General features: G+C 40.0%; 1 protein-coding gene across 1 annotated transcript in view; it reads right to left on the bottom strand.

The window, feature by feature from the left end:
• Nucleotides 1-2,604: 2,604 nt before the first annotated feature.
• aimp1a (aminoacyl tRNA synthetase complex interacting multifunctional protein 1a) overlaps nt 2,605-12,744 on the bottom strand; it is a 29,071-nt gene continuing 18,931 nt past the window's right edge. Inside the window, exons 5-7 of the mRNA XM_080881150.1 lie at nt 8,270-8,475; nt 6,916-7,084; nt 2,605-2,892 (exon numbers count right to left, since the gene is read on the bottom strand). Coding sequence (XP_080737276.1) covers nt 2,726-2,892; nt 6,916-7,084; nt 8,270-8,475 — 542 coding nt within the window. The 3' untranslated portion in view covers nt 2,605-2,725. The remainder of the gene's footprint in view (nt 2,893-6,915; nt 7,085-8,269; nt 8,476-12,744) is intronic.

The following is a 12,744-nucleotide window of genomic DNA, read 5'->3' as shown; positions in this document are numbered from 1 at the left end:
AACACCAAACACACCCAAAGGGTCTTGAAGTAATCAAGAAACACACAGCGCCTTTTCGATTGAATCATATATAAATACAAATCACACGTCAAAAGCAAATCATGATTTTTATCCCAAAAGGTTTGCATTCCTCTGTAAAGACCTGTAACAATTTGACACTTTGGTGAAATAATAAATACTTGGCCACAGAAATGAGAAATATCTTCCTCATGGCCCTGTTGTCTTATGATGTAGAGAACCTCTTTGTGAAGCTTAGAACCACAAAGTTTAGAGAAAAATTACATCAGATTGGCACGAATAGTTATTGTTATCTGTCTGTTCACATAAATGAGTTTAACATAACCACATCAAAAAGTTATTTGTGTGTATTCAGTGATTTCTGAAGGTGCAGGAAGAATTCTTTTTCTTTGCACAGGTCAGGTTGAGGACATTGGAAGATAAAGAATAAAACATCAACATCTACTGCTAAGGTATCACAAAGTATTTTCAGTTGGTGAGCCAACTATTTCTGATATCAACAGTTATAACTACACAGTGCTCCCCTCTTATTCCTGCTTATCCAGGCTTTGGTTAACCAAATGCACTCAACACAGAACAATCTGGTAAACTCTAATAATGAGATATGAGAGACACACGATAATCTGTTGGAATAAATAAACTGTTTCATGAAGAAGGTGAAGATTTTGTCAGGAAATGTGCAAACATGTGCCTGAAAACAAACACGGAGAGAGTTTTCCTTCAGATTGCAACACTCCTTGCGGCTGCACAAAACCCAAATAGAACACTGTGGTTTAAGTGAGTGTACATTTTTGCAGGGGTCACTTTGTAGAGCTGTCTATGTCACCTAAACCCAAATGACAGGTTTTTCTCCTTGAGGATTTCCAAACAGTTATTTTACTTGAGCCATACAAGGGTTCTGAATATGACAAGCAAAGCCATTTATAAGCATATGACCGCCATGCCACACTGTCTAATAGCTGAGATGTTTGCTTCAACAAAAATATATGTTCTGGATCTCAAAAAAGAAAATGTGAAGCATCGAGGAACAGCCATTAAAGTCTATATGCTGTGAGGTACCACTCATACTGTGGTAAAATTTGCAGATTTACCTGCTGGGCAGATTACACTCTCTAAAATCCTGTGCAAGAATCCTGCTTATTTCATTTCCCAGGAAAATAGGGTATATTCTCCAGTCTTCTTAAAGGACATTCAAAGCTTTTCTTTGGATCTTGGCTGCCTTTTGTTCTGTTCTCTGTCATTACGATCCCACACTGCTTCATTAACGTTGAGGTGCGTGCTCTGTGGAGGACAATCCATGTCTGGCGGTGTTCCACTGTGTTTTTCTATGCAGGATGCTTTTACTGCATTGGCAGTGGGATCATTGTTATGTTGAAAAATTAAGCCGCTGCTACTCAGATATTTTCGGGGTGACATTGCATGGTGGGCCAAAATCTGATGGTACTTTTCTGCATTCATCATTTCTGATAAGATCACCAGGACCACTGGTCGAGAGTCCAGTGGCAGCATGCTTTATAGCATTACATCACCATTGCGCTTGGTGATTTAAGGCTTGGGTGCAGCGGCTCGGCCACTGTTCTTGAGGTAATCTGACGGCCACGTGAATTTCGAAGGTCTGTAGCAACTGACTCCGGATAAGTCCTCAACCTCTGTGCACTTCATGGCTGAGTTGCTGTTGATCCCAGTCGCTTTCCTTGTTATAATTAAATGTCATTTTATTTTAAGTTCAGGTGACTTTTTTGGCCTCTGGCAACAGATGAAAATTATCCCTTAACAATCAGCAGATAAACTAACTGAACTACAAACATCCCTCCACAGAATAAGTTTGTTAGCTAGAGCTAAGCTATGTAATATCTTGCCGTAGGTTCAGTGTGAATCATGCCGTCTCTGTTTGATTCATTGTTATGAAAAAAAGAAAATAACCACTGGTATCCAGTTGTTGTTGGTTTTTAATTCTTGACTCCATCACAACTCACTAACCATAGAGCAAAACAAACCTCGGAAAATTGTGCTTGAAATTGAGCACATACTTTCTGGAGTGCTTGAGAATAGGACTCAGACTGTGGTGGCCTGCATTAAAAACATGACAGATGTTTCTGTAGTGTGGATGGCCTTAATTACTGTTGATGTAACATTAAAGGCTCTGATGCAGAGCTCTGTTTCTTTTGGGAAGACGTAAATTTCTGGTGGAAGGTAGACTTTCAAGACGGCAATAAACAAAGCACAGGGCACCGGCAACGGTGGAGCTAATAATAGTGGACCATTAGATTAAAATGCCAGGGCTGAGATCCATTTAGGTAGCCTCTGAAAGACGCTTAAGCAGCTGATATATGTTGAGGTTTTGCAGTATAACATCCCCATTTCCTTTCCAGCTCATTAAAATGCTCAAAACTAGTTGGAGTCCAGTTTGGTAGAGTTACATCCGCAAAATCAAAGCACAATCAAGCTAATGTGCCTGGGGGAAGACAAAACCTGGAGAATTAAACCATAAACACAACAATATTGATTACACTTTATAGACCATGACTGTGTCTAGTTCAGGCATTAAAAAAGAAAAGACCTGAAAGTCAAAGGACAGACTCGTAGGACTTTTCAAATCCCCTTTATTGAACATCTTAAAAGCATTTACTTCCATTTCCACCATCCATCACTGAAGATGATTGCAAAGTAAACACTGAGGGTTTTTTTCTCTAGCAGCTCTGTTAGTTTACTTGATTCCACTGTTGCTCATTGTTTGAGCTTTGCACACTCCTTTACCAGCGACTTCAAACGCAGCTCCCTTGTAGGTTGCGACGCACTGGTCGTCAGTGCGCAGGTCTGGCTGCACCTGCTCCCACACCTTCTTCTTGGGGTTTAGCTCTTTATCAGGTTCACCTGCAATCAAAAGAAAATATTAGACTTCACCTTTTATTCTCTGCTCATGTGAAGGACATTCTCCAACACTACGAGTTTATGTTTTTATTGTGATGTTCCAACTCTTTGCATTTGATTTTTAGGTATCCCTTATAACCAGATGGGTTAAAGCTGTTGCAAACTGTGACCCATCTAATCACTTCTAAACGTGATTGCTCATGTCAGCTTTAAAGGTTGATCCAAAACGGGAGAAAAATGTGTGAAGACCCACACTTTCTGTCAAAACCCATTATCCAGGAGCTTTATTGTATCCAAGTAAGAACATGTTGGCCTCTGCACTGCTTAATGAGCACATATAAAGTTGAAAACAAATGAATTTACCCTGAGGAATGATGAAGACAAATCAGAATTGGCTTAAATCTGCATCTTTTGTAAAGGCGAGCCCGAAGCAACCCTCTCCGATTGCAAAAAACTGCCTACAGGAGTCCATGGAAAAAGGGCACTTGATTCCCACGTTCTGAGAACTCAGAACACATTATGGGCTAAACTGGTATTTCCATTTTTTCAAGCCCCAGTCATCCAGGAATATAGTCTGGAAAGAGAGCATGTAACACTCTGAAATCCTTGTGACCTCCAGAAATGCTAAATAAAGATGGATAAAGATCAAATCTTTTATTTTTCCATTCGTATGCATAAACTATGTCTGAGTACATTGAGAATCTTGTGCAGAGCTTGGAGTGAGAATAAATATGAATAATAAATAATGAATAAAAGTGACTGAGTCTTAAGTTTGGTCATTATTAAAGCCAGAGAAAAAGAAGCGGTTATGCTGAGTGGCTTGTCAATCACAAGCCATTAGAAGTCAGAAAGTTACCAAATGAATCTGTGGTTTAACAGTCGGATCCAACCCTCTTTCCTCACATCTCAAAACATCAAGAAAGCTACAGCAAAAACGCTCAGCTTTAGGCCTTTAAATGGGACTTCACCAAGTTGCTGTGGTAATCCATCTTTTATACTGTCTCCTATGTGGCATTACACACCAGCTGTTACTCAAAAGATGCCAGATTGGCCCTGAAGACGGCAACGATGACACGAAAACAAAACAAAGAACTTCATAATTGTTTTTTTCAAAAGCTATTATCATTCAGCTGACACCTTTCCTGAAACATACAGAGGGTTCTGTTATTAAAGTAAGTCTACTTTTGCTAATACAAAATACAGGGTTTCTGTGGTTGCATATACAAATAATAAGCAAGCACATTTCTCTGAGATTATGAGGGTTCGTTTATGAATATAAAAACGGGCCCTGGAGACCTTGAAACCATGAAAGTGTGAGCAACTGACCAACAATATGTAATTTCATGATTTATCCAGCTAATCCTTATTTTATGTCTACCACATGAATTGTGAATGGTTTGACTTTATGTCATGTGCTATTAGAGCATCCGCTTTTTGAAAAAGGCCATTTGGTCTTGTAATTCAAAACATCTAAACCGAATTTCTCAGAATCAAAATATGAATCCAAGGGAAACAATTAGGTGAGGTTCTCATTTTATGATGCCCTTGTTTTTGATGTTGCTTGGCATTTGAGGAAGATTTATAGCCGGTACTGGCTGACTTCTGTCTGGTGTTGACTTTTTCCACTCTACACAACCATTTCGGGCTATGAGGACACAAATGTGTTTCATTTCTCAGGGCAGCAATTTCTGTTGGTTTACAACCCAAGAGTGGCAACAATCAGTTTTTGATCAGAAGCGTGAAAGAGGTTTTGATGAGCCACTTGTGTACATTCTTAAGTTCAAGCAGAAGTACTGGGTCCCATTAGTTGGGGGAAATGTTAACAATTGCCAACCATCTACCAACACCAGGAGTCGTTTGTCTTCAACTGAAACTCTGCTATAAGAGTTTTGATAGGAGGAAAATAAAGGACAGCTTTATTTTTCACCTTTGTTTCACTGTATTTTAAAAACTTCCCTGACTTTTTTAACAAAACGTTATTACAAAAAAAAAAAAAAAAAAAAAAATCCCAATCCCATCTTTTCCCGTTCTCCACTCCTTTTGTTTTCTCATTAACCACATTTTAGAGGATGGTTAGAACAGGACTCTTTTAATGTAGCATCCATAAAAATGTTCTGGTTAAAAAGAGGACACGATGAATAAGAACGCTTTTCAAGTGGTACAGCTGAAAGCCTGTGCGGATGCATGTGGCCTGCTGCACTTGAGGCAAGAGTTATTATAGTTCTTTATATTTTCTTTTTTCTTAATTTTATTTATTTATTTTTTTTAAAGTCTCAGATTTTTAAAAAATATTTCTTCTTTTCAATTTTGTGTCATTTTATTTCCGGAGGGTGTCTGCATGTTTCCGTTTAGTGTCAATTAAAGAAGCTCAAAACAACACAAACCCGTTTGCACTAGTCAAGCAGGCAGTAGAGTTGTGAATATGCACCAATGACTTTGCGATTTTAAACTCACCAAAGATGAAAAACTAAAGATTTTTCCTGTATATACATTTCCTTTTTAAATTTTTTTGTCAGTGTCAAGTTCTGCCCCTCCCTTCAGGACGCCAATTACAGCGCTAGAGAAAGACACCCATTCATGTTCACATCCCGTGCATGTTGCAGTATTTAGTGTCTGTTACCTCTAAGACTACGTTCACACTGCAGGCGAAAGCACATCAATTCTGACTTTTTTGACCGATCTGGGTCACTTTCGTATGTGGTACTGAGTCCGATACATATCTGATGTTTTAGAAAGTGACTGCTGTTTGAACGGTCATGTCGCATTAAATCCGGCTTTTACGTCACTGACACAAGACAGACGGCAATTATCAGCTCTGGAGAAGCACCCGAGAAGACATCGCGAACGCTTCCTGGCCATCCCGTGTAGATGTTAGTGAAACTGTTGGGAAGACAACGTTGCAGAAACGTGAACATTTTATTTGTACTGTATAATCTGCAGATTCTGACAGAAATCTGCAACTATCCTTGAAGCACCGCTCCTCTCTAAAACAGCAATAAGGATCATTATTAGGCCATATGTAAATAACAAAATAAAGCAAAATTGGGAAACGTAAAGTCCGAAACAAGTCTTTGTATTAATTGCGATCAGTCGAACAATACTGTTTGGTCTGGGTCTAAACTGAGCGCGTTGTGTGTGACGTCTTCTTTTGCGCATGCGGGCCGCTTTGAGGGTTCACTCTAGAGCGCGTTTGCTGTCACATTTTATTTGTAGTGTGAACAAGCAGACAAAAAGAATCGGATTTGATCAAAAAATCAAAATTGAGCATCAAGACCTGCAGTGTGAACGTAGCCTAATACCCTTTCTTGGACCATAGACTGAGGCTGATTATATCTCATTTCAAAAAAGTGAACTCCCAATATTGTTATTGTGAACCCCTTCATCATATTCAGCTTTGCAAATGTATTTTGTGATGGCTTTTTTTTTTCTTCTGCCGTTTCAGGTCATATATCCTGGAAAGTGTTTGGGAAACTTCAGAGGAAAGGAACCTGACTCCTACATGGTCTTGCTGATTAGTTAATAGATAGGAACTGGGGGTCGTGTGTTCTCTTCTCTAAACTCATTTATATCCTTTGGGCTTAACAAGGTAATTACCTTTTCAACTGACAATAAAAAAGATCACGTTACGCTGCTAGCAGGGAGTGTTGATTAGCCTGCCGAAGCAGCAGTCACAGGCCATTTAGCTACCACCAAACAGAAACGAGGGGTCAGCTAATGAGAGCTTTCAGTGGGGTCTAAAAACAAATTGTGATTGGTGTCTTCATAGGAATGAGTGCTCAAACCGCCATGTTGTTTCTGGTAGTGAAAGGGTTCAGCGACACCCTTCAATTCCCAAACACAGAGTCATTTTGTGGATACGAGTCTGGGAAATTTTTTCAAACTAAATGTCAGTGACTATCACTGGTAATCAGCGAGTGATCCCTGGTGCTTGCTTGTCTGGAAATAGTTTAAAGATAAAATCCTCAATTCTGATGGGTCGGCATATTCTTTTGTGCAGGTAAATTAAAGTGACGAGAGTAACCGTACCTGGAAAGCCCTGGAAAGTAACTCTGTCACCCGGCACTGCTCCGCTAGGAGGATCAAGAATTTCAACCTTATCCGGCGAGCTGGCGCACATGACCATAGCCTGGGACACTACTCCTCTCATCTTGGCTGGCTTCAGGTTGCACAGCAGGACTGCCATGCGGTTCTGCATCTGCATACAAAGAGAAAGAGGAAAAACAAATTATATCCAATTCCTTTGGTTGAAAGGAATTTGATTTGTTTGAGGACAGGACTGAGAATTTCATAATACATCAGAAACAATAATGCTAATTCCAATGCTCTAATTCGAAATGACTGCATCCAAGGCTTTATGGTCTCTTTGCCTCATTTCAATAACCAAAGGAAGCAAAAACCCAGGAGACCTCTGAGGTTTACCACGATTTAAAAGAAGACAGTTTCCCTAAAAGCTAAGAAGAAAGAAAGAAAGAAAGAAAAAAAAAAGGATTTTGATGAGATGATGCATCCCAGATCTAAGAAAATAAGACCTTTTTCTAAAAAAAAATGTAGGACACCTTTTAGTAAATTCAATTCAACTTAATTTATCATAGCAGCAGTTGCCTCAATCTGCTTTACATTATAAGGTAAAGATCCTACAATAATAAGGTCTGCTATATCAATGTAAAAATAACTCATTGTGCTGTTGCATTTAGTTTTTTGATTCATGTCTCTGGAGTTTTAGAAAGCTGGAGAAAGTACAGAAATGTTATAAAACAGCATTTCCATAATAGACTGGTCAATTGTAGCTGAGCTGAGAAGAGAATCCAGAGTGTGGAGAGCTAATCCGAGCAAATAAGGAGTCAAATCTGGAGCACAGAGGCTGAATCAAACAAAGTTTAGTACGTGATTGGCTGCAAACTGAGGTGGAGCAGAGTGGACGAGAGGCTGCAGGTCCAGTGAAGTGCACACAGAAACTTTCACTGTTGTACTTTTGCAATAATAAAAAAGAGATTTTAATACATTATTTTGCTGTAGCCAGCTGTGAGTTCAATTTAAGATGCAGCCGATGAGCCCGTCAGTCTGTTTCCGTTTTTCAATACTTGCTTTTATTTTAGTGTAACTAACACCACACATTATGCAAAATTAATTTGAAAATTTTCCATCATGTTCTACTTCTAGAGTAATAAGATATTTCGACATGTCGGATTTCGTTGTTTGTCGTACCTTTGTTTATCTAATAAAATTCTAATAAACATTTTACTTTAGTATCTGTAATGAAACAAATCGAAATAATTTGTAAGCAAATAAAACCCCTTAAACTTTAACATAAATGCGTATTTTCTCTAATCTTATTTATAACAGGAAAACTTTTATCTTGTCTGAAGGAGTAATACTGTACCTGGTCCAGAGGTATGTGCTTGACCAGTCCGCTGACCACTGTTCTGGGGGCAGCCTCTCCCACATCAACCTGCTCCACATACAGACTGTCAGCGTCCGGGTGCTTCTCTGCTGTGATTATACGGCCGATACGCAGGTCCAGACGAGACACATCCACCTTGGCATCCTCTTGGCTGGGGGCAGCCTGTTTCTTCTCAGCTTTCTCTCCTGCAGAAATAATAAATAAATAAATTCACGCTAAGAGTGTACAGGAACATGGTTTAATTTAAAATTGCACATTTCAGTGCCAAAAATGCTTTTAAAAGGAAAGTCAGTCAGTAGCTACTCATCATGTATTAAAAGAAACATCTGCTGAAGAAACACATCTGTCACAGTTTTCATGGTATTATAATAAATGTGAATAATATGACAGGAAATATTTATTTAAAAGCATTGAGAATATTTTCAGCCAACTGGTGACTTCCCATGGAATCTTGCAGAAAACAAACCATAGCTGAAACAATATCACCAATGTATGTTTCCATTTCCATAGAAGGAAATGAAGTCAGACGCCACAAAGTGTGAACCATATAGATGAGGACAAAATTATTAGCCCCCCAATGAAATAACATTTCTAAACATAGCAGTTTTCTTTACAAAGCATAAATAGTTTCTATTTGCACACAAAAACAGAATAATATTAATAAAAAAAACAAAAATGACCGGTGCCGATATTATTTACCCTGCTGAAAAACAGACCCTTTTATTAAATAAATAAATAAATAAAAAATAAAATTGTATTTATATAGCACCTTTCTAGACAGAAACACAAAGTGCTGCACATAAGATGACAAGTCACAAAAAGGTAAAACAGACAATATCTATTTAGCCATAAAATAACAAACTGCTGTGCAGCGATGAACTTTAACTTTGTGATACTTAAAAATCAAGTTAAAACTGAGGGTTATCCTCCAATAACATACAGTATAAAAGACTTCAAGGGTTCAAGCTGTCATCTGATGAAACATCAAGCCAAAAACAAAAGGAATCAGTTTAGGTTTATATAGAGAAAAAGGAAAAGGCATAGAAAAAAACACCGCCTCCACACTGTGACACAACGGTGGGAATATTATGCCGTGGTGACACTTCACATGTCTGGATCTGGGAATCTTGTCAAACTGGAAGGAATCACTAAGAAAGAAGGATATGTGAAGATTTTCAAAGAAAACCTTGAGCAGTCAGCAGCACAACTATGTCTGGGTTGTAATTGGTCTTCCAACACGACAACAACCCAAAACAAATGTGGTTCCTGGTGAAGAACTACCTCCAGAAGACCAACGTGAATGGTATTAACAGGCCTGCACAAAGCCCTGGCTTGAATCTCATCGAAAAGCTGTGGGGTGAACTTAAGATCAAGGTCCGTGCCAAAGGAACATCAAATCTGGAGGAGTTTAAGAGATTCGCCAAAGAAGAATGGGCTGGCATTGCTCAGGAGACGTGTGTGACACTACAGGGAGTGCAGAATTATTAGGCAAATGAGTATCCACATCATCCTCTTCATGCATGTTGTCTTACTCCAAGCTGTATAGGCTCGAAAGCCTACTACCAATTAAGCATATTAGGTGATGTGCATCTCTGTAATGAGAAGGGGTGTGGTCTAATGACATCAACACCCTATATCAGGTGTGCATAATTATTAGGCAACGTCCTTTCCTTTGGCAAAATGGGTCAAAAGAAGGACTTGACAGGCTCAGAAAAGTCAAAAATAGTGAGATATCTTGCAGAGGGATGCAGCAGTCTCAAAATTGCAAAGCTTCTGAAGCGTGATCATCGAACAATCAAACGTTTCATTCAAAATAGTCAACAGGGTCGCAAGAAGCGTGTGGAAAAACCAAGGCGCAAAATAACTGCCCATGAACTGAGAAAAGTCAAGCGTGCAGCTGCCAAGATGCCACTTGCCACCAGTTTGGCCATATTTCAGAGCTGCAACATCACTGGAGTGCCCAAAAGCACAAGGTGTGCAATACTCAGAGACATGGCCAAGGTAAGAAAGGCTGAAAGACGACCACCACTGAACAAGACACACAAGCTGAAACGTCAACACTGGGCCAAGAAATATCTCAAGACTGATTATTTTAAGGTTTTATGGACTGATGAAATGAGAGTGAGTCTTGATGGGCCAGATGGATGGGCCCGTGGCTGGATTGGTAAAGGGCAGAGAGCTCCAGTCCGACTCAGACGCCAGCAAGGTGGAGGTGGAGTACTGGTTTGGGCTGGTATCATGAAAGATGAGCTTGTGGGGCCTTTTCGGGTTGAGGATGGAGTCAAGCTCAACTCCCAGTCCTACTGCCAGTTTCTGGAAGACACCTTCTTCAAGCAGTGGTACAGGAAGAAGTCTGCATCCTTCAAGAAAAACATGATTTTCATGCAGGACAATGCTCCATCACACGCGTCCAAGTACTCCACAGCGTGGCTGGCAAGAAAGGGTATAAAAGAAGAAAAACTAATGACATGGCCACCTTGTTCACCTGATCTGAACCCCATTGAGAACCTGTGGTCCATCATCAAATGTGAGATTTACAAGGAGGGAAAACAGTACACCTCTCTGAACAGTGTCTGGGAGGCTGTGGTTGCTGCTGCACGCAATGTTGATGGTGAACAGATCAAAACACTGACAGAATCCATGGGTGGCAGGCTTTTGAGTGTCCTTGCAAAGAAAGGTGGCTATATTGGTCGCTGATTTGTTTTTGTATGTCAGAAATGTATATATTTGTGAATGTGAAGATGTTATATTGGTTTCACTGGTAAAAATAAATAATTGAAATGGGTATATATTTGTTTTTTGTTAAGTTGCCTAATAATTATGCACAGTAATAGTCACCTGCACACACAGATATCCCCCTAAAATAGCTAAAACTAAAAACAAACTAAAAACTACTTCCAAAAACATTCAGCTTTGATATTAATGAGTTTTTTGGGTTCATTGAGAACATGGTTGTTGTTCAATAATAAAATTATTCCTCAAAAATACAACTTGCCTAATAATTCTGCACTCCCTGTAGTTTAAAACTACAACAGACAACTGTAGGCTGAAATCATTTTGTTTCTATGTGCAAAGTAAAATAATGTAAGCATCCAAAATAAAACCAAGATGTTTGGAAAAGCTGTGTTGCAAATTCCTTTACTTCGGAAATAATTTTGGCGAGGGGATATTTTTCACATACTTGCAGGATTACAGAGGACATATTTTGACCTACTGACAATATCAATACCCAAGTTTGGTTTACGAAAAGTGCCACTGAATGCTACTTTCTAGAGGTCAAGCAGCTTTCCTTCACCATGCTGTGATGAAATCATCTCAGTCTTCTATCATTCCTCAAAGGCCAAACTAGCTCTTAAGCATTGAAATTGCAACCTGCATTTAATTTAAATTCATCGCTTTTACACCATGTTATTGTTTCTCTACTGTGATGACAGGACAGTCATGTAACATTACTTAAACTCCTCCAAAGCTGCACATGAGCTTATATAGATAAGTGTTTGAATGAAGTAAAGACCAAGTCACCATTTTTATGAACAGTTCTGGATGTGAGAAAAGCCAGAAGCTCCAATGAATTTGTCAGTGTCTTTTTTTTTTTTTTTTTTTTTAAATAAATAGGACAGGGGGAATGAATGAGAGAAAGAGGGGGAGAGAAAGAAAGAAAACCAAAGGGGAGAAGAGACGGTGAGAAGGGGGAGGAAGAGAGAGAAAAAAAAAAGAACTCCTGGGTCACCTGTATGGAGAAAAAAAAAAAAAAACAAACAAAAAAAAACAAACAGAGGAGACAGCAAACAACAAAGAGCAACATAATAATAGAGAAAACAAAGCACCATCACAATAAACTAGCTAGTCATAGATATCAATATTTACTAAATAATAAACGATATTGTGCAGCACGCAAGATAGACAGCGCACAGTGTGCTTTGAGGCAGCAGCCAAGAAAGCTTTAGTCCGCGTCTGTGAATACCCATGTGTGCATACCTGTGTGGATCAGCATGCTTGCATTCCAAAGGTTTCTCCATGTAATGATCTGCTAGGGAGTGTGGGGGGGCCACAGCCCCGTCCTCCAGGGTGTGAAGCGGGTATGGAGGAGATCAAAACTCCAGACATCCAGAGGCCCCCAGAACACAAAAGACCATGGAAGACCAACAGAGGGGCAGCCGCGCCACTGTTCTAGTAAGAGCTGAGGAGAGTCCCAGATGAGGGCTCACTCAGCAGCCGCGGAGCAGAAGTCAGGGGGAGTTGCAGTGACGCGCCCGTGAGCTCCGCCGGCCCCCAGCTGTGCCTGAGTGACCGAGCCCCAGGCCGAGAGGCCGGGGGCACCCCACCTCCAAAGGGGCCCGAGCGAGCCCCAGGCCCCAGGCCCCGACAAGCGGCCGCCAAGGAGTGAGCCGGTGTGTACCCGGACGCCCACCCCCAGACACAAAGAACCACCAACACACCGACACCTGAGGGAG

The sequence above is a fragment of the Rhamphochromis sp. 'chilingali' genome, assembly GCF_963969265.1.
Source record: "Rhamphochromis sp. 'chilingali' genome assembly, chromosome: 4".
NCBI lineage: Eukaryota > Metazoa > Chordata > Actinopteri > Cichliformes > Cichlidae > Rhamphochromis > Rhamphochromis sp. 'chilingali'.
The sequence above is the reverse complement of the archived record's forward strand: the minus strand, read 5'-3'. Positions and strand labels throughout refer to the sequence as shown.